Source organism: Eretmochelys imbricata, chromosome 2 (genome assembly GCF_965152235.1).
Source record: "Eretmochelys imbricata isolate rEreImb1 chromosome 2, rEreImb1.hap1, whole genome shotgun sequence".
Taxonomy (NCBI): domain Eukaryota; kingdom Metazoa; phylum Chordata; order Testudines; family Cheloniidae; genus Eretmochelys; species Eretmochelys imbricata.
The window spans coordinates 37,704,592-37,727,608 of record NC_135573.1 but is presented as its reverse complement, the minus strand read 5'-3'; the positions used below and the strand labels follow the sequence as shown (position 1 = coordinate 37,727,608).

Below are 23,017 nucleotides of genomic sequence, written 5' to 3'. Positions count from 1 at the left end.
GCTTTACAAAGCTAGCAGCAGTAGAACTGCTGTACTAATGCAAATCTAGGGGATACTAAGGGAAAGCTCACTGTAGACAAGGTTTAAAGGAATGCCAGTCCTGCAGGGTTCTCAGTTTAGTGCATAATGGAATGAAGCGTCTAGGCTCTGTGAAATGATGCCGAGTTGGCCATTGTATTGAGTTTTCACTTGCCTGGGTTTATTTCACATTAACTTGATTCTCTCTTTTTCTGTTTAAGCCTTTCTAACGCACCCATGACCACAGTGTCTGTGCATCATGTGCAGTAGTTTTATTAGCTGATCCCTGTCGGGTAATATCTGTATTTTTGGTCTCAGGGAGCAGAAAGGAAAATCCGTGATGAAGAGAGGAAGCAGAACAGGAAGAAAGGGAAAGGCCAACCATCACAAGCCTCATGCAATAACTGTGAGTAAGGAAAGGCCAGTCCAGATAGCTCTAAGTCATGCTCATTATGCCTTTTATCATAATAACACTGCTTTGTGATCCTTATTAGCAGCCGAAGGGAAATTGTCTGCTCTCCCTCTGCAAAAAAAGAGTGACATCACCTACTTCAAAACAATGACTGACCTGGATTCCCAGCCAGTTCTCTTCATACCAGATATTCACTTTGGAAACCTACAAAGGACAGGACAGGTAGGAAACAGCAATGAGAAATACAGGTGTCTGATAGTTATCCAGCTACATATGCTGTAAGACATACTTCATAGACTCAAAGCAGGGGTTTGGTGACAGGGTTTTTTGGTTTTGTTTTTATTTTAATTTAATGTTGCTCTTGAGTAGCCCTGTGGTACAGGTACACCAGGGAGACCTCAGAAGAGAGGGGAAACATTGTTCATAGTTCTACAGGGGAAGGAAGGAGTTAATTTAATATTTCTAGATTTTTTGAAGGGAGCGAATAGGAACTTCAGAATAGGAAGTTGGCATGGGACTGAGAGAAACAATTGTTTCTTGTCTATGCTGATTGACTTTAGAGAGACTAGGTGGGTAATATCTTTTATTGGACCAACTTCTTCTGGTGAAAGAGACAAGCTTTTGAGCTTACACAGAGCTCTTCTTCGGGTCTAGGAAAGGTACTCAAGTGTCCCAGCTAAATCCAAGGTGAAACAGATTGTTCAGCATAAGTAGTTAACACATACTGTGAGAGACTTTAAGAGATAATGTGCCCCCTTGTGGTAGAAGAGACAACCACTCCCAGGATGATTTAAAACAATGACCAATATGATCAAACGTTAACTTCATGTCAGTCTGTCAGGTTTTTGCTGTCTTTAAAAGTAGTCACAAGGAACAAGCTCCCCTAATGTCATTATATATGATGCCTGTCACCTTCATATCTGTATTTACTTAGAAGAGTCTTGCACACATATAGGTAGAGATAATGAAACTCTGGAGATCAAGGGTAATGCTCACAATCATTACTTCTATTGTTCACAAGCATAATTTACCTTCTTTAAAGACCTGTGAATTAAATACCACAGAGTCTTTGCTGGCTTGAGATGTTAGAGCCACTCCTTTAGCTCCTTGGGAGAGCTGCAAACCTGAATTCTAGCTCATCCTTTTTCCTAAACATAGCATATTCCTAAACATGAATATATTAACTGTGTACTGCTTAGTGGATGGAGTGAAAGCTTAGTAATAGGGACTGCCAAATCTGTGTCTAGGTATGTGCACATCTCACTAGAAATGTAAAAGAAACAAAGACTAAAGTGACATTGAGTATGAGTTTATCATTAATTTTTAAAGCAGCCAGCATTGCAGAAGAGATTATGAAACGCACATAGACCTTAGGCATCATGATCACAGCTGCCACTAAAATTATTCACCAGGAATGGAAAGACTCCCACTTATATGTCAGCACTGGGTACCTCCTATTCTTGTGACTTTCAAATGTGAAAGTGTATTTGCGTCAAAATGTAAATAGAATTATTCCTTACTACATGGAATGTAAATAATTTTCCAAATTAAAATGGAATATATCATATTCTTTCTGACTGCATGCTCATAGATAATATTTATCCCTATTTGATACTGCTGTATACTAGGGTTTTCTGGGTATCCTAATGTTTTTATCCTTAGCTATTTTTTGTGTTTTGTATTTTACAAAACCTCCTATTTCTTGGTTCCAAAATGTTTTATTAGAACAATATTTTGGAGTTATATAACACCTTTCATCTGATGATCTTATACTACTTTACAGATATTAAATCATAGAATCATAGAATCATAGAATATCAGGGTTGGAAGGGACCCCTGAAGGTCATCTAGTCCAACCCCCTGCTCGAAGCAGGACCAATTCCCAGTTAAATCATCCCAGCCAGGGCTTTGTCAAGCCTGACCTTAAAAACTTCCAAGGAAGGAAGGAAAGGAAGGAAGGAAATCCATATTAATGGATTTAGCCTCCCCACACTTCTCTGAGGTAGGGTCAGTATAATCCGCCCTATGGTACAGCCACAGGGGGTTAAAAATCCACTCCTGCAAGATGGCAAGTGCCCTCATCTCCCACTGAAAGTTTCAGTCGGAGTTGAGTGCAATCAGCACCTTGCACATTCAGACCATAGGAGACGTGTCCAAGCTCAGTCAGGAAGTCTGTGGCAGAACTGAGACTAGAACAGAGGTTTTTAGTTCTCTGCTTTAGTTCCTAGTTTTCAATGTTAGTAGAAAAAGCGAGCATTCTTACCTACCAGTAAACATTCTTACCTATCTACTTACTTATCTGCTTTGCAGGGGGGTTGTGAGGACTATGATTGATCTAGTGTTTTATACAGCACCTGAAACATGGAGAATGCTATGAAAATACTGAGCATGATTTGTATCTCTGCTACAGACTGTCCAGGACCCTGGCTGGTTTAAAATGGTGCCACTGAATTCAAGCTGTGCTAATTTACAGGAGCTGAATATCTGGCCCTGTGTATAGGTGCATCATGCTAGAAACAGATGTGTACCACATATACTAATACTATTTGCATATCCATTAGTGCCTTTGATTTTTTTTATCAGTTTTTATATTTTAATTAGCTTCCTTGACATCTATTTTATATATAAAGCTTGCGATTGCTGTGTTGTAAATCACATTGGGGTTATTTAGGCAAGTAGTAATCTGATTTTCAGGATTGTTATACTTTTCTAATGATTGAAAGAATGATGTAAACCAGACTGGAAAAGATTCTTGTCAAAATGCATTGAGGTACCTCCATTATGGCATACACAATAGTAGTTGTTCTAATCCACATTTTCTTCAGGTCACAATTAAAACCGTAGACAATTGTTTTATACAAGGGGGTGGGGAGAATTAACAGATGCAAAATTCATACTGTGTCTCCTCTCCTTTTTTGAGCTCTTCCATACAGCGGATATCCACGCTGTAGCAATAAACTTATTCCTTTTCCACCCCTACAGGTTTGCTATAACATAGATGATGAGAGAGAAGGGTAAGATATTTATTGCTTTGCAATAAAGTTTTGCAGCCAGTAGTCCAAACCCTTGCGAATCAGGCACACAACCACAGAGTCAAATAAACGTGAACCTTTTTTTCCTTCCTGTTCTGTGTTCATAACTTGCGGCGTTGAGAAGGCAAAGGTTTTTTTTATTTTGACTACTGTTTTCCTCCACGTGGGCTGGCTTCTTTTTATATCTGTTTATTTTTACAGTCCATAATAAAATAGTGCATTAAGTAGGAAGCGTCAACACACAGTCAATACAATGTATTGGATCATAACATAAAATAATAACTTTACATTTATATTAGTACCTTACACCTTAAGGAATCCCAAACCACTTTAAAATTTTTCAATGTAGCAATTGCTTATAGCCCCATTGAAAAGCAGGAAGCTCTTGGGTGGAACACAGAAGCTGCTTAACAGTGCAGAGCAACATGTGACACAGCTGTGTAGGGGAAGAAGTGGATCCATGTCCACTACAAACGCAGAAGGGTTTAAAGTCAGCTGGATCTAGTTAGGTCCGCATGTTGGGGCCGGCTCCCCTACTCTTGCAAACAAAACGGAATTTTTTATGGTACCAAGTGGCCCACTCTCAATTTTGACTTACCCTGAAGATTGTAGCTCCTCTATCATAGTGCCCCCTAGCAGCATGCAGAGGCATTAGCTCAGTGTGAACGTAGAGGAAGAATGCCCACTACAGAACCGCCACAATCGCTTCCTGCAGCCCCTTTGGTTTCTCTGGTGGTCTCCCAACCAGGTACTGACTGTTTGAGCCTGTTTAAATATGGGGAGATCACAGTCAGAAGTTTAAAGGTTGCAGACTGCAATCACAACCCCTTTCCATTTTACAAGTTATGAATTCTCTGCATTAACTTCATGTTCCTCCTTCTTTTCTGTTTTCTTTACAAATGAGCATGGTGTTGCCTTTTAAACAAGTGTAAAGAACAGGAGTTTGGAATACTATTGAGCAAGGCTCAGCCATATACATTACAGGGTATTATTGGCCAAGAGAAGCAAAATCCTACATTCAAATTGATGGCATTTCTCTTTCTGTCTGTCTGTCTGTTTGGATATAGTGCTTCCAATAACACATTCAACAGATCAAAAAATTGGTGGATGGCAGCCATTAAAAGCTTCCAGCATAACAATACCCCAGTCTCATCTCTGCCTGTCTTCCCAACAGAGTTTCACATGTTGATGATTTATCTCCCAAACACAAGAAAAGGAATAAAATGCAGGGTGAGGGAGGGGAGATGGGGGGCATACAGAATCCCAGCTGGGGAGAATGGAGAAGCTGGTATGGGGAAGGGGGGAATGAAAGAGAACACAGAGACCTGGCATGGGAGTAAGGGGGGATGTGGTGCATAGAATCCCTGGAGAGGGAAATGAGGGGATAGTGAGGTACATACCCTGGCATGGTGGAAGGGGAGGAGTGTTTCAGAGCGTCCTTGAAATAGAGAAAGGTGGGAGAGTGACTGTATAGTGACATCAGCAGCTAGGTCTTTCTTTTTTCATGCTCCTTCCTCATATATTTAAACAGATATTAGCCTTTGTAATTTGTATTTAATATTGGGAAACATTTACCTAGCATAGTCATTCTGGGCAATTCAAGAGGCTTGGATAGTTCAGAGAAGAATCAGGATCTAAATCCTTGCAATTCTTGCTCTACCATTCCTTGAGAAGCTAGTGGGAGTTTTGCTTGATTATGAAGTGAGATGTAAACTGTCACTGTTGTCTCCTCTCTTGTTGGGAGGACAGTATTATGACAAAATAGCTGTGTTCTTATTTTCTAGTAGCAGCATCCTGGTTAAAAGGATGTTCCGGCCTGTGGAGGAGGAGTTTTGCCCATTGCCTTTGAAACAAATGAAAGAAGAAGGACTGAAAAGAGGTAATAATTAATTACCAGGAAAATAAATTCACTGGGCTGCATTCTTCACTCATGCAGTCTAGGGTGAACCAGAAATTACTCAAATGAAAATCAGTGGAGTTACAATGGTATAAAAATAGAGTAAGTGACAGGAGAATCAGGCCCACTGTCACCACACCAACTGTTATACCAGGAGACGTCCTAGAACATGCTAAGTGTAATTAATAGGTACTAGTTTGCATGCCATCTTGAGAAGGGGTACACAAATGTGATTGTATAAAATATAAACTGTCCAGAACGTTTCCCAACCCTTGAAACAGACTTTGAGGTTCAAAAAAGTTCCCCTGACAAATCCTTCACTATTTATTTTTCATTTGTATTCGTCATGGCACTTTCTTGTTCTGGCTAGGACTGTGATACAAAGGACACAATACACTGGGTCAGATACAGAGATCCAAGCTCCTGCTGACTTTACTGGGAGATTAGCCTGAGTAAAAACTTTGTAAGGATTAAGGATTTAGTCCAATAAGAGAGCTGCTTTCACGAGACTTTCAGTCAAATATTGCTGAAGATTCTAGAGGTTTGAATAGTTCAGATCAGTCAGACCTGCCAATGTGTTGAGATTGTGAGTGTGTGTGTGTCTATCCTTGACAATATTAAGACAACAAAACACAGAGTTGTGCTACACATCGGTGTCCTTTCACCTTTTCAGGAATGTCTCTCCATGTGCTTAGATCTGTGATTTTTCTTTGTTGGCCGTGGTGGTGATGTACATGAATCTGTGAAGGGTATCATATGTACCAGGTGGATACTGTTGTCTGCTTAGAATTAATGAGCAGAAAGATTTTTAAAAATCAAAATGAAAATGTGAGATAAGCCCCAAACAAAGACCCAGATCTGACCAAACTAAAGCCTTGGTCAGTTCAGATTTGGGGGTGTTGGCACCACCCATTCAAAGCAGAGGGGCTAGCTGCCAGGGCTGGGTGTGAAACCCTTTTCTTCCTATCCACTGGGCCTAACAAAGAATTCCCATCTAACAGCATGGTGAACTGACATGAGAGAGATACTTTCTTTGATTCCTTCAGTCGAGTGATTAATTTATAATATGGTTCAGGAAGATCACACAGGCATGCACATAGGAGCCATTGTTGTAAAGATCAAAGACACCTGTGTAATTCAGTTCTTGTTCTGTGATTTGTTGTTTTAACGTTATTCAGGATTCACAGCTATGTCAGGGTGAAGAATTCAAAACAAAAAACATTTTAATAGTGACAAAATTTGAACAAATTAAAGCCAGCAGCCTTCAGCTGCCCTATTTTCACCCTCTTTCATGCAGTGCTACCCAGAGGTTTTTTTTTGCTGGTCCCAAGCCAGGCCTCTTCCAGCTTGCCTTCCTGTCCTGGCAGACTTTCTGCAACCTGTCTCAGATTTTCTACCCAGAAAAGTGCCTTGTCTTTCTAGCTTATGTGTCTCAACAAAATCACTATAAATTACTAGAAAATAGTTTGGATTTGTAGGGTCATGTGAGCTGTTCACATGGAACACAAAACCCACCCTAAAGTATTGTCTACACTGAGAATTTGCACTGATGTAGCTGCACTGGTACAAACCCCAAGTGTAGACATGGAAATTCATGATAATACATACCAGTGGAATTCACCCCTTTCTTGAAGCTGGGGTCAGATCCACCAGCGCAAAGCACATCTTTACTTGTGTAAACCACTTCTCCCTCTTTTTTGTTACATAAATCACAACTTTCTCCATTGTCGATTATCCATAACCCACAACACAACACATTGCACTTATTTGTCACACCGTGGTTATTTATATCATACCTTGGTATGTTTGAAAGCTGAGAGGCATGAGGCTAAAAGTTTCAAAGTGTGTGCCCAAAGTTAGGCTTCCAAATTCCTTTTTTAATTCTTATGTGGCATCTCCATTACTGGAGGTTTGCCACCATGTTAGCCCATTCTCTACAGCCCTCTGCTAATCTCTTTGTGGATGATCAGTCCTTTTGATCCACACAGGGTACCACATCATCCATCCAAGATCTTCTTTGCCTGCCTCATGTTCTCCTGCCATCTACTTTCCCTTCCTGCTCCCACAAACATGCATCACCTGCTGAATCCCTTAAAATGCGTCCTGCAAATTGAATCTTTCTTTTCATAAGGTCCCAGTATTTGCTGAGTTCCAGTCATCTCCATTAGTTTTTCATTGATTATGCAACATATCCATTATATTTTCAGAATTCTTCTATAACATCATAATTCAAATTCATATTTAGACAGCTAAATTAGTGGCCTGATTTTTCAAAAGTGCTGAACATCCGAGCAGCTTTGGTTGAGTTCAGGGGAGCTGCTGGGTGCTCAGCATTTTTGAAAATTGGGCTGTTTATTTAGGCACCTAAGTATAAATTTAGGAGTCTGCCCTTAGGGACCATATTTGAAACTCTTGGTCTTAGAGCATTAAGTAACACAGTGCAGTCCAGAGCTGGGAAGACAGTAGGTACTGAATATTTAGAGCCGGGGACAGATAGCTTTAGAGGTTACAGTTTTTCTGATTTGCCCCTACACACAGCTCACTGTCTAGTACTATATGTAGCTTGTCTCTAACACTGTGATTTATCGTTTGTAAGAGAGATTGGCTAGATGACATGGAAATAGTGACAGTATGGTGGACATTTAATCAGACGGGATAAGAGATGTTTGAATCACATAACCGAGTGAATCAATGACAGAATTCCATTCACGCCACTAAAACACCATATATTTACAACTCCGTGTTCTGTGTATGCATAGCAGTGATTCAGGATCCCCATTATCCCTGTAATGGATCTTTCGTTCAACATAATGTTCTCTGACATTCTCAGTACAGCAAAGATTTTTAACTTTAACTACCGTAACGTTAGCATTTGATTGAGTGATTTCCCCCCTTTCAGATGTAAGCTGAAGGTTACATGGGAACTGTTTTGAGTCACCAAAAGGCCATTCTTGAATAAGCAAACAGTGTTACTACATACCATCAGATAGATGAGGCTCCCTACATTTCACTATTACATGGATTTTTAAGGCTTATACCTATCCTTGGGTGCACGTTATGTGGTTCTATAGTAGGGTCCTTAACATTGCTAAATACGAGGAGCAAAAACATCATGATCCCCTGAAGCCCACAGTTTTAAGGCAGAGAATGGACAGTGATCTTGACAGCTAAGTATGAGCTCATTTCAGTCATCTGAAAGCCTGGGCAAAGAAGTTGCAATTCCTTCTAATGTGTCCATGTTCACACTTAAACATATTTCCAGTGGGAATTAAAGCCAGTGGCACTGGCTTGCTATGGCAAATACCCTTCTGCCTTTGTCTTAGAGTGGAGGTAATTCTATTGTAAAATTAATATAATCTGGTGGAAAATTCCCTCCAGACTCTAAGGGTTAAAAACTAGTCTCCCTTTTTTGCATTTCCAATTTGTAGGTACAAATAATGGCTGGTGCAGTTTATTACATGGACCTCTAAATATCTGATAAAATATGTATATGTGCATGTAATATACATTAATTAATATTGAATTACCTGGTTGTTTGAAATAAACTGTCCTGTTAGAAACAAAATTATCAATATCTTACACTTCTGTCTAAAAAAGTTTAACCTAACACCTAAGATTCAGATAAGTAAAAAAGATTAGACTAATAAATGCATTTTTCTAATTTTCAGTTTGTTTACTTTGTACCTGTGTCAGCACTTTGTGTAGAGTCTGTTTCACTGTTTCCCCTGAATATCCAGCCAATCGGTTTCCCTTTTATCTGTGTGGGTGTTTAGCACAGCAAGAGGGGAGAGAAAAAACATCTAGATCAGACAGGAAACTATGATTGAAAACCTGCAAAAATTGGCGGGGTTCTGAGGAGGAGATTTTCAAAGGCACAAAGGGCAGGTGAAAATCAATGGGAAGTAAGTGCCTACCTGCCATTTGTGCCTTTGAATAACTCCCCTATAGTGCCTGAAATCACTTTTAACTCATTCTGTGAAATTGACTAGATCTCATTTTGAGGGTGCACATTTAAGACTGCCAAAATGGTAACATCAAAGAATGTTACTTTTTTTTAACTTACTTTTTTCTCAGGGTATTGGCTTAAGGGAAAGTTAATTTACGAAGTAGACTTGCCTTTTCTGAATTCCTTTCCCTAGCCTTTTGGCTAAAGGTTAGAGAGGTGCAAATCTTATAAATAGGTTGCAGAGAGAACTGGTTATAATTTCAGTTGTTTGATCCCACAATTCAGCCCAGGGACTGAAAATCTACAAAGCAATAGCTCAAATGCTCTTCAGCTGGGACTTCCCATATTTCAATAAAACTATTAACTAATCTTAAATTCACAAAAACATGGATTCCTCAAAAATTTAATGTAATTTGTTTAATTTTCTTTGTGTGCCAATATGCCTCCTGCAAGTTTACATAAGTGTTTACAGGAGATGGTGTTACTTTTTAACAACATCTGGCTTTCATTATTTGTGTTGATTTGTCATTGATTCAGGATTAATATTTGGCTTCCTATTTAATAAGACGTATTTCATCTGTTCAGTTGTCTGTGCCTGCTCCAAATTTGATTCTTGCTCTTTCAGTGCTTCTGTATGTGAGGAAAGAGGCGGATGAAGTGTATGATGCTTTGATGCTAAAGTCACCCACAGTAAAGGGGCTAATGGAAGCGGTAAGTATTTCACATCCCTACCTCATTAATCTTCCACTCAAAGAAAATCTTGAGATTCTCAAAGCATTACTTAGACAGAACACATAGTGCACATACAAAGCCATCCTCATACATATTTAACTGCTCCATAAAGGCTTTCTGGAGCATGTCTCCTTATCTGAAATTCAGGACTGTCAGCAGGTCAATGAGACAAGACTAATTCGTACAGCTGATTTATGGGTCTTGAGTCTTGAGAAACTGAGGTAATTAACAAATGCCTGAAGAAGAAAATAGGGTCAGACTATGTGTTCCGACATGCCTCCCTATGCAAGAGCTTTTTAAACCTTTGCCTGTAGCAACTGCGTGTGTGTCCACTGCTAACGCTTTTTAACCTTAGGATACTGACTGTGAATATACCTTTTCCTAGGTCTTTTGTGGGATTGCTCTGCTAGGGGTGAAAGGATTGGTAATGGTTACTTGGCAAGAACCAGTCCTTTCCTCTCCTTGATACCTTCTGCCAGCAACTCCCTATCTTTTCCAGCCTTCCAAAGTGAAGTCTTCTCTTTGTGAACTGCCTGTGCCAGCTCTGTTTCTTCTCTGATTTGGCTTTGCTGCTACTTGCAATCCAGTGATCCCTGATCAGCAGTGGACACCTCCAAATTTAATCCTAGTTTGATAACCTGGCACCAGTTGTGGTCACGTTGTGAGGTCTGGTGAGGTGCAGGAAAGACCCCAGAGTGGAGGGGGGGTTGGGAAATGTCAGATTACCAGTGAGCTGTGCGTGGGGTGGCTGGGTGAGGCAGGGAGGGTAGAATTTAGTTAAGAAGAGAAATGGGAAGGGGAGAGGAGCACCAACTTAGAGCTTGTTTCCAGGTCCTCAGCTATGAGCACTAAAAAATGTACACTGGGACTGTCAGGGTTAATGTTGGGCTTGTTCTTGTTTACAGCCCAACAGCAGAGACCTAGAACAAAATGTGCTGGGTGACAGTCCCCTGTAGCATGCCAGTAGCAGGGGAGAACAGACGGCTGGCTAATGAAGTAGTTCTAAGGGCCCTGAAGAGTTTGCTGTCTAATTAATAATGTTATAACAGGATTTGATCTTGTTGTAGCTGGGCTCTAGGTGTGTTATAATCATGCTACAGCCCTTCATTCTGACAGTAAATTTAGAGCTAAACGTCCTCTTCATCTCTGTGCCTATTCACTCGGCAATGTGCATTAGAGAAGATAGCAGAAGTAGCTCAGAGGCAGAAAAATTCCCTGTTTCTTGTCCATGGGCATGGCTGTGGGTTAGTAATACATTTTTAGCACTGATGGAATCTAGTCTGGGAGTGAAATGTTCATTTTAGTTTCAGTGATCTTGAACACATTCGGAAAACAGACATTCTCGTTGGTAGGCAGAATGGTGGTATGATGGGGAAATCCATACCAAACGCTGTTTATTTGCATGCACCATGTATTCTTCCCACAGTCTTTCCAGCAGTTCCTTTTATGAGAAGGTCATTTGGATTTTTACACAATCTAAACTCAGTAATAAGATTTGAAAGAATAAGGCTCAAACCCATGAATAATGAAGGGCTCCCTGAGTGATCCTAATTCAAACTCCGCTTTTGTGTTTACAAGATATACATTTTTCTTGTTTATCACACTTCCTGGTCTTTGGCGTTCTCCACATTTTCCATGACACTTGACAGTATTTTCTCAGACTTAGGGTTTATTTTATTCTTCTCCTTCCTAACACTTTCCAAAAGAACAGTCAGTTTCCTACTCAGATTACTCTTTTCTGGGGAATAGCTACTGGTCTCAGGTTTCAGAGGTAGGCGGACTCAAAGACATGATGCAAATATTCATCCCTTCTATGCTTGCCTTTTACTTGAGGCACTCGTGGTCAGCAGAAAACAGTTACATGTATCCGTAGTGTCTAGAAAAAAAAATCAGCAATCACAAAACACTGCGTTCCTGCTGATTGCTGACTGTCAGGGGTCTAATTCTGCTTTTGCTTGAGTTGATTTTAAATCAATGTAATTCTGTTGATTTCAATAGAGTACTTCCAGAACTATACTACGTAGGACCAGAAGGGGCCATTTGCTTTATTCTAGCTGCAGAGGGGAAAAATCAGGCCTCTCCCAAGCAGTGAATATCTCATGGTTACTAAAAAGTAACAAATAAATCCTGTGGAGTCTGTTTAGACAAAAATTGGAATATAATGGGTCAGATGTATCGTCTGAGTGCAAAAAGAAAAGGAGTACTTGTGGCACCTTAGAGACTAACCAATTTATTTGAGCATAAAGCTGTAGCTCACGAAAGCTTATGCTCAAATAAATTGGTTAGTCTCTAAGGTGCCACAAGTACTCCTTTCCTTTTTGCGAATACAGACTAACACGGCTGTTACTCTGAAACCCATCTGAGTGCAAATTCCCCATGGGATCAGTTCCGCTGCAGAGAGAGGACAGTAATTTTAACTCCCAGCCAGAGAGGAATCAGTACACCTCCCAGCCAGCCGGCTCCTGCACTGGCCTGCATGCTTTGTGGGCTGTGCTGGTAATCTCCAAGACCTCAGTGGAGCAAGAATTGCAGGTTGCTTGTGCCACTGTATCCCTGCTACCTGCTGCTACAGGCTGGCTTTCCCCTGCTGTCTACCTGCAGCCCAGGGAGTCAACAGAGTCCAGTTAGTTTTAGTGAAATTTTCCCCTCCCTGTGAACTCCAGACCAAAGAAGTGTTTTGCAGGAAACTGAACAGGACAAGGGTGGGCAAACTTTTTGGCCCAAGGGCCAAAAGAATGGGTATGGAAATTTTATGGCAGGCCATGAATGCCCACAAAATTGGGGGTTGGGGTGCAGGAGGGGGTGAGGGCTCTAGCTGGGGGTGCGGGCTCCGGGGTGGGGCCAGAAATGAGGAGTACACGGTGTGGGAGGGGGCTCTGGGCTGGGGCTGGAGCACAGGGTTGGGGTGTATGGGGGTGCAGGCTCTGGGCTGTGGCTGGGGAAGAGGGGTTTGGGGTGCAGGAGGGTGCTCCGGATTGTGACTGAGGGGTTTGGAGGGCAGGAGGGGGATCAGGGCTGGGGCAGGGGGTTTAGGCGTGGGGGGTGGTCAGGGGTGCAGGCTCCAGGAGTTGCTTACCTCATGCAGCTCCCAGAAACAGCAGCATGTTCCCCCTTCAGCTCCAACGTGGAGGCGCAGCACCGGCCAGGCAGTTCTGCATGCTGCCCCATCTGCAGGCGCCGCCTCTTCAGCTTCCAACAGCTCCGTGGTTCCCAATAACCAAAACCTCTAAACTAACATCATCCTCAGGGCTTCTCCCTTTGTCCCATGTCTTACGTCAATTTACATTCAGACAGCAAACTCCTCTGAACAGGGACCCTGTCTTTCTTTATGTAAACACAGAGGGTGATATTTGTGCTTAACAAATTAGTAAGAGAAAGAAAGATGTTTAAAGAATAATATAGTCACTTATTCAAAAGACTATAAAGTGCCAGTGACATCAAAGTACCACATCCACATGCTCAGTTGCTGCCTGTGAACTATCCAGACATACCACTTATAGTACCTCTTAAAATAAGATCTTGGAATCTAGCCAGCTTCCACTTTGGATTCCACCATATCCATTGATCTTCTCCAAAGATGGCTTAAAACCATTACAGTGAATCATGGCAATCCCATGGCTGTGGTGCATCAGGGGAGATGTAGTCTGTCCAGGGAACCCAGCCTGTAGAAGAGAATAGGAGCATGAGGCATCCAAACTACAACTCCCATGAGGCAATGTGGTCACTCAGGAAGATGTGGTTTAATGTCAAACAGAGTCCAAACAAAACAGTTTTATTTGGGAAAGCTGACACATTTTGTTTAGGTTAAAAATCTCAAAACAAAAATGTTTCAGCATTACCAAAAGGAAAGTTTCAGTTTTCAGTGGAAATCATTTGGCTGAATGTTTTCTGTTTTCAGTCAAACACTGAAAACTTTTTGTTTTTCGGGTGTTTGGGTTTTTTTGACAAAAGTTGAAATTTTCCATGGAAAGAATACAGAAATTGCAGAAAATTTTGTTTAATCAAAAATCCAATTTTCTATGAAAAAATGGGTTTGATGGAAAATTTTTGACTGCCCTACACAACGTGCTTCAGCTCTGTGCTATTCCACACCAGACAGCACATGGCCCTCCAACATGACCTCTATAGTGGGGTGGGACAGGCATGGGTTGCCTTTTGCCAGGCTTGACACAAAGGGCTGGAGCAGTTAGTCAAGGATTTGGTCTTTAGTCTCTTTTTCTATTATAGCTGTTTTTCCTGTGTTCATCTCAACATAAAACCATCCTGACTGGTCACATGACAGGGATATTTTTTAGCTGTTTGGGAGTCTTGTTCATTGTTTTAGTAAAGAAAGGATAGCTCTCACTGTTAAGGATGGTTCAAAAGTTAGCATTTGCTGTTAAATTTCAAATACTGAAGTTACTTCACTCAGGGCTTGTCCACATGGTGTGTTAGTCCACACTAGAGGGATGTAAATTCTAGTGCAACACTAGCGTGTTGTACACCAGCTGGCAAAGTGGACCCTGCTAGTGCACACTAAAAGTTTCCAAGTGCGCATTAACCTAGTCCCATTTCAAACCGTACTACATTAGCTGGCATTAAGAAACTTTTCATGTGCGTCAGCAGGGTCCATGTGAGCCAGTTAGTGTGCAACATGCTAGTGCACACGAGAATTTACACACCTCTCGTGCGGACTAACATGCTACATGGACAAGTTATCTATGGCAATTGGCAAATATTTTAAGGGTGACCACTTGATCTAGGAGCAATGAGATGAAATTCAGGAAGGGAATATGAAAGCTGAATGTTAAGAAAATGTTCCTAACAGAGAGGTCTATTCTAATGTATTATAATCTCCCTGAGGAAAGGGTAGAAGTCCTATTATTTGGGTTATTTATAATGAGACTGGTGATAGCTCCGGAGAATACTCTGTATACCAGCCTGCTTTGGAAGGATCCCCACTCCCAACTATCCTGCTTTGGAAGAGGGTGTTAAATGAGATGCCCTGACAGTACATCTCTAAATTCTCTGATTCTATAACAGGACTCGAGGATTCTAGCACGTTTGCTGTGGCTGCTCATTTTCAGAACCTTCTGAATCAGAGGCTTTCCCATAACCCCACTCTGATCCCTGCCTCCATAGTTTACTATTCTAAGTAGTTGGCAGAAACTTTAGTGGTTCCTGAGAAATGTGCTTAACTCAATCAACTTCAGGTATTTCCCAAAGCCCAGTAATCCGGACATGTTATATAAATCCTGCACCTGCCCTAGGGTTTGGCAAACAAGGCATTCCCCAAAGTATCTCCTAATAATATACTTAGAATGGGACATCCCAAACCAATTCTAAAAACATGCGGTATGTGTGTCTTAGGTCTACTGAGGTTTCCCAGGAAAGCTTTGCCTTGGTATGTGCAGTATGCTATGCATTAGCTGCTGTCAAATGGCCTTGGGACAGGGAGATTTTCTTTTATATGTTTGCCTGACGTTTTTGATAAACATTGCCATGGGACAGAGATACAAATTCATGTAGCTGTGCTAATAGCCTGTTAAAATATTGACGATTAAGTCATCATTAGGCTTCAGAGTCAGCTCCCCAGTGAGGTAAAAGGGGCAGTCCGTATCTATCACAAAGCTATTGTTTGAGCCTGTCTGCAGACACTGCTGCACCACTTTACGTTTGAGTAACATGTTCAAGGATTTCTTCACAACCAACAGGGAAAGAGCCTTAATGCTTCTTTTCAAATGAAAGTGTAGACTTGGGAACACATGAGAGCTGCAGCCACCAGTTCACTCACCTGATATTATCTGACCCCTGGTCACTACTTAACAAGGATTGTGGGATTCTATGTTTGTACAGTGCCTAACAAAATGGGTCCATGACTCCAGCTCCTAGGCGCAACGGTAATACAGAGAATTAATAATAAGGGAGAAGTAAAAGGAGGAAATGGGAATATCTCTGAGAATTTAATGCCTGGAAATGGCAGCTACTCTTACTGATGTTCTAGCCTCTTCCTGAGTTACAGTGACAGGGCAATTTGCCTTGATTGCACTTTTAAACCGTCCCCCCTTTTAGCAATCAGACTTAGACACTTTCTATCACTTCTGTTTTCCACTTCAGCTAAATTACTTTTAGAGCGTCACCTTTTAGTCATAATCTGCTGTCTCTCTTTCTTCCCTCCTCTCTCAGACAGTATGCACACATGTAGGTATGTTCCCCTCTTGACACATGTAACCCCCTGCCTCTTTGGATGAGAATAAAAAGCAGTTAAAGAGCTTTCCTGAGTAGCAATACTGACTGAGATTAGTTCGATAAGGGTACTGTCTAAGACTCCAATACTGCAACGTGAGCTACGTGCCTGCAGCAGGCCACCTGCTTAGATCACAGTGCAGGATTGGAGTCTAACTTTGCAAGCAGTTACATGCTGTTAACTATGGATTCTGTATAGGCACAAACCTCATCTGTCAAGCCTTATTCATGTTAGCAGAGTGTTAACTGGTTTTTAATGCAAATCAATTTAGAACATCTTCACCATCCTTCTGTGAACAATGGGCCTGACCCCACAAGTTGCTGCGTGGCCCTGGGAGATACTAAGAACCCCCACTCCCATGGAAACCAGTGGGAATTGAGAGTGCTCAGAATTTTGCATGATCTTATCAGCGTTACCCATGTCCTTTCTCTCTTCCATCCCTCCTCATGTTTGATAAACCCACCTGTTATATTTTGTTTACATTAGATTGTGAGCTCTTTGGGACAGAGACTGTGCTTTACTACATGGCTGTAAAGTGCCTAACACAATGGGTCCTTGATCCTCATGGAGGCCTCTTGGCGTTATTTTAATACAAACGATAATATGGGACCAGGCCTAACATTAGCACATCCAGCCATTTCCAGAGGCAATGAACCATGTCAGAGCCATGACTGAGAGCACCAGCCTGACAAAGCGCAACCCTAAAAAAATTGACAGTTTACAAATTTCACATGGAAACCACACTGCCAAAATGTAAACTGCCTCACATTCCTTATGGGGTGTTAAACCAGAAGTGTGGATGGCACCTGCATCTCTTATCAAATCTCCCTGATCTAGTCTTGCGGTTCCTACCAGGCCCATTGTCAGAGCGACCAGACACACCCATTTGCAGTGCCCAACACGTTGTATTGGTCCTGCAAAATCTAGGAATTATGCTATATATTCTTGAGCGCCATCTGTTAGTGCCTTATCTATTAGCTTCTATACAACACCCATCATGTCCAAGCACTTCTCAGATAAATTAGATCAGTCTTTCAATTTCCCTAAAGACTTCCTCGAGGCTCTGGTCATGACCACTTCTTGATGTTAGGAAGCCATGTTTTGATTTTTGTAGTAGCATTTTCCTTTGCTTCTGAGACTGCCTGTGGTGCTGGAGTACTGGGTATTTGTTGCTCTTCAGTCTCCATTTCACAACAATTATTCTCTTTTACCTTTAGAAAACATTCCATTTTCTCAAAGTCATGCTGAACACACCCACACCCACCCACCCACAACACACAAACACCTACCTAGGGCTAGTGGCTGATGTCTGACAGTCTTTACTCAAAAAAAAATTTTAATTGTGCATTTCACTTCTCTAATGCAGTGGACAATGAACTGTTTAGTAGCAACATAATTTAATTTCACCTGGGAGAGGGCAAATAGTTTGCTTGGATGCTTGCAGCGTCCTCTTGCCTGGAACAGTCTGTGACAGAGACACTACCTTTGACATAATTGTTTTCCCTTTTTGGAACAATCTGCTTTTGCCTTTCCTTTAAAGGAAAAAAGTGTCACAGAGCTCCTCCCCAAAGAACAAAGTAATAATTCTGAAATGAAATTGGTATGAGATTGATGAATACTGGAATTATTATCTCCGTAAACATTAAATGGGGTTATCGTGACATGGGTTATGCTGTTATAATGAGCATCAAAGGATTTACCAGTGAACTGCCACGTCCTGCAAAGGGCTGCCTAAAGCATTACAATAGAGTGGATTTGTCCTTGGTAATTTCAGTTAGCTAAGATGTCATCCTTCAAAAGTTCTCTTGTACGTTCTGGTTCACCCATGGACACATCTCAAGAAATGTTTTTGAAAGCCCTCTAGTTTAATGATATTTTCTTATGTGCCTCAGGGAGTCAGACTATAGCTGGCTGGAAAATTCCAACCAAAAATTAAATGTTGATGAAAAATGAAAATGTGCACACATTTTTTTCATTGGTCAACCAGTTCTAACCCAGGTTGTGGATGATCCAGTGACAGCCCATCTTTCATTCCGTGGTTAGGGTGTCCCTGCAGACTTGTGCTCCAGGAATGGATGCCAGGCACATGAGCCCCCTGCACAGAAAACCAGCACTGTCAGCAGAATGAGAAACTGCATTTGATTATATGGAAGGTATATTAATGGCCTTGCTAAATGCACAAATGTGACCAGGGACAAGAAATGTTAACTGCTGGAGCAGAGTACTAGGAAAAACTCTCAAACTATACTCAAAGGTGGTTATACTTACCATGTTTTTTGGTGCTGGACTGATGAGTGTTTTTATAAAAATCTAGTTATTTAGGATTATCCCTCTCCAGAGCACAATAGTCTTCAATTAGGCCACATTGTCCATGAAAGTAGGCTGATGGTGACCCTTTTAACATGGGAAAATATATATATATATATATATTTGCTAAAAGAGTCTCCATGAGTTGGTGCTTCAATATCTTATCCTAAAGGTACAGAATGTTTTTCCTGTTCCTCATTTGTCTTTAATTCTTGTGTTGTTGTTGTTGTTTAATGATTTCAGATATCTGAGAAATATGGGCTTCCAGTAGAAAAGATTGCAAAACTTTACAAGAAAAGCAAAAAGGGGTAAGAGAAAGTAAAACCTTAATCATGATGATTTTTTGGTACAGTAGTGCCCAGAGACTGCAGCTAAGATCATGGCTCCATTGTGCTCTGTGCTGTACAAATACCTAATAGGAAGCAAGTCCCTAACCCAAATAGATGACAAAGAGTGAAAGATATGGAAAAAGTTGATCTCTAGTCTGTGTCTGGAGCACGTAGTTTCAGTATTTATGGACTGAATGAGGTATCAATCCCATAATGGGGTGAGAACAGAGTCCTGTGCAGACCATATATGTAATCTTTATGATTTACTGACCTATTGGTTCTCCAGCCTTTAACTAGTGGCTGCATTCAGAATTGACTTGGCAGGATGTAGAGTTTTCTGGAATAGTCTATGGCCCCAGAGCTGAAAGTTTGACAGGGAGCTGGTAGTTGAGGGAAGGGCAGAACTATGTTCAATATTAGAACGTTAGCTGAGTAAATGTAGACTTTTTACAATGACCCAAATGTGCCAATAGTTTAAAAACAACCAATCTCCAACCCCCCCAAGCCTTAATGTCCTGACTTCCAATGTTTACTTTGAAATAACGACAACATTCTAGTAATGTCATTTTAAAGCCTATTTACAGCCTTAATTCTACCTGAACAAAGTGTTTTGTGGGGGAATTTCCATGGCTTCTAAAGAAATTCTAGTTTGCTTTTTAAGTCAGCTTCTTTCTAACACCATATTCAGCTGTTACATTTCTTAGAAGAAGCTATTTTTGTCGAAAAGAATGAGGAAACATGTTATATTCTCACATGCAAGCTGACCTTTACGCCAGCCCACCCCATATGGTGTAGCTCAGGCTTCACACCCAGCTACACATCATTTCCAAAAAAAATCATTGACTCACACAGAAGTAACCCTCCGTATGTGTATACAGCAGGCTGGGAGTAGCAAGATGCATCTGGGCAGCCCAACACCTCTGCAGGCAACTATGAGCTCCCGGGGCAGGGAGAGTGGGGGAGCGTCATTAGAGTTGCACGATGCAGAAGCTTTGGCTGTAGCTCTACTTCTAGGCAATTTATAAACTCCACAGATGTCCTGCCCCTGGCAGCTCTCTTTTGTCCTGCAGAGATTATAAGCACCGCAAGAGTCCCAGCTCCGGCAGCTTCCTCTAGCCCAGAGGCTATAAGTAAAGAAAATAAAGCAAACAAACTACCTCCATTCTCCCACCCCCGTTGAGACTTCACAATGCATGGCCAGGCGGAGGGAGAGGGAGGGGGATATTCCGTTCTCTTTAGGCAGGGGAAGAGATTTCACCAGTGGGTCTCTGAAAGAGATCTCTGTATGTCCCTTATAGCCTCCTGCCCCAGTTTGGGGTCAATCAGGATTAGGAAGTGAGTACACCTAACCAGGCAGCTTTGCTTTGGGCAAGTGTGCACGATCTTCCCTTTGATTAGCCATGTATATAAGAATACTGATTTCTTCATTTTCACCAGTATCTTGGTAAACATGGATGATAACATCATTGAGCACTACTCCAACGAGGACACTTTCATCCTGAACATGGAGAGCACAGTGGAAGGCTTCAAGATCACACTGACTGAGATCTAGCCCAGCTCAGGGCCCTTTCCTGAGGAACCACAGCATTTCATCCTTGTTGTGAAGAAGAACGCTCCCCAGGAACCTTGCAGACTTGTCAACGCTGATCAGAGAAGCTGTTACAAAAATGCATTGAAAATATCACCCACTCTGTTATTCAACACTAAAAACAAACCCAACAAACAGTGACTTGAGTCTGTCAAGCATGAGGCCATGCATGTTCACTTGACCCCTTATTTATTGCTCCCCCCTCTTCAATGTACAAGCGATTACCAGAGCAGTCACCTCCAGCTCATGTGAAATAGCACCTTTTGAACCCAGATGTTAAAACAGCACAAGTGCCTCCTAAATTAGGGAAAGGAATTGTATTGGTCCAACTTGGGAAATCTGGTTGAAATTGCTTTAACAATAGCCCCCTCCACAATCAATTGCCAGAAAATCTGATGCTACTAATTTGTGCAGTGCTAAAGGAGGGGAAAGTGACCAACTGAATTCACCTACTCAAAATGATGCCTATTGCTCTGTAGCGCATAGTCTTGCCAAATACCTCTGGTTGTTCTCTGCGTGTAGCAATGAGGACGTGTAAGTAAGGCATTCATCTATATTGTAATTTGTAAGTAAGCTGGAAAAAATACCATTTTAACCTTGTATATAATGTTTATAATATGCAATAATATATTTTAACCTACTGTACATGGGCGTGTTTACTGCCACTATGTTTTTTTGTGTTTGGATTAAGGGTGAACTGAGTTTCTCCTCTCTGCGAGGTTTAGATTTCTGCAAACTGCTGAGGGGTGAGGCTGTGCTGGGAAGCTAATATTCACATCTGATTCATGGGTTTGGTTCAGTATTTATACTGGAATATTTACAAGTATCAGGCCAAATTCCTCCCTGGTGTAACTCCATTAACTTCAAAGGGCTAATTTTGGGGATGAATTTGGTCCATTGCCTCTAAAAATTGAATGCACTGCAATTGTTTGGTGGTTCTATTGGTGTGTCTCTATTTTTTTCTCCAAAATCCTTTCCTTTCTGTCTCAATGCTGGTCCATTTCAGGCATGTTATTGCAATGGCCAATTACAGAAATGTTTGCCCAGGTTAATAGGCCTGATCCTCTATTGCTTTGCACCTCATATTGTCATTTCCATCTGTGCAAAGATGGGTGTAAAATGCCAGCAGTCTGATTTGGTGATAAATTGTTTTAACACTTGCTTTGTACAGATGTAAGCTCCCAACCCTTCACACATACGTAACTGTACTCATGTATGTAGTCCTAATGAAATCAATACTTTGCAATAGTAGTTCAGCATGTACGTAATCATTTGCAGGACTGGAACCCAGGCAAGGTTCAGGGGAGAATCAAACCCAACGTATCCAGAATCTGCTTTTTGCTGTATTTCTGTTTGCATTGTAGATCTTCTATTTCCCCTCCCCATCTGCAGCTCTCTCTCCATTAAGTAGTGCTGAATGATGTGTCATGGCCTTTTCATACTACACACAGTCCTACATGGCTGCTTTTCTAACCCACCTGTGATGAGGTATAAGACTGGACATTCTGAGGAATAGGAATCTTGTGGTTGAATTTGGCTTTTGTTTGGAGCAAGGATCTACCCTGACTTGGACCAGATCTTTGTTTCTGATTCTTCATAAAAAGAAGTGAATTCTGGCAGGTTAGATTCAGGCCTGGGTACGATGCACAGTCCGACTGAGTTATGGGATTTGTTCTTGTATTTTTCTTTTTTAAATAGAAGAAATGTTTGGAATTCTAAGACATCTCAACAGGGTCTTTCAGTCAGTCACAAGGGTCCAGTGGGGCTACTCGTGCTTAAAGTTAAGCCTGTGGGTAAATGTAAACAAACACATAAGCCCTTTGATATCAGGCAAGCTCTTTTATCTATTTTAACCATCTGTGGCTTTTGATACTAGACTGTTTAGCAATACACATGATTGGCAGGTGTCGATGGGGATTCTGGATTCACCACATAGTTGCCATTGCTAAAGAAAGGCTCAGCAAAGCCTGCACATGTAGCAGCAGTGCTTGGGTTAATAGCGGACTTAGCATTCCCTCCCCCAGGAATGTGTTTATTCCTTCTCGCCTGCATAACTGATATGATGTGAATGTCCTGTGGGTTGCAGTGTGTCCCACTGTCCTGGAGCACTGCTGCTTGCTAGCTTAGGATGGGTGAGAACTGCAAGGTTTTGGGAAATGGGAACAGGGGTGAGACAAAACATCTTTCTGATCCCAGGCTCAGGAGCTGCAGCTTGTGCACAATCTGCAAAAGGGAAGGTGTGTCCAAGATTAACTGAAAAGATTTTGTAAAATACACTTTCAAATAAAGTGCTTAAGATCCCATGACAGTGACAGAACATCCAAATCCTTCTGGCTTTACTCACACAGGTAGCCTTACTGGAGCTAAAAGCCTCTTTGGAAGCTAAAAGCCTCTTTGGCAAGCAGGATTTGGCCCGATATAGAGATGGGTTTAACAATGACTAATATAGCTATATTAAACAAATCTGCTAGTCATGTCTTCTTTAGAGTTATTGATCTGAAGTTTAGGGGGCTCCAGTGGATGGCATCCC

General features: G+C 41.4%; 1 protein-coding gene across 1 annotated transcript in view; it reads left to right on the top strand.

Annotated features, from left to right (window-relative positions):
• Positions 1 to 20,451, top strand: part of GRHL2 (grainyhead like transcription factor 2) — an 88,986-nt gene extending 68,535 nt beyond the window's left edge. Inside the window, exons 11-17 of the mRNA XM_077808669.1 lie at positions 337 to 424; positions 513 to 652; positions 3,413 to 3,444; positions 5,247 to 5,341; positions 9,931 to 10,016; positions 18,814 to 18,878; positions 20,337 to 20,451. Coding sequence (XP_077664795.1) covers positions 337 to 424; positions 513 to 652; positions 3,413 to 3,444; positions 5,247 to 5,341; positions 9,931 to 10,016; positions 18,814 to 18,878; positions 20,337 to 20,451 — 621 coding nt within the window. The remainder of the gene's footprint in view (positions 1 to 336; positions 425 to 512; positions 653 to 3,412; positions 3,445 to 5,246; positions 5,342 to 9,930; positions 10,017 to 18,813; positions 18,879 to 20,336) is intronic.
• Positions 20,452 to 23,017: the final 2,566 nt, after the last annotated feature.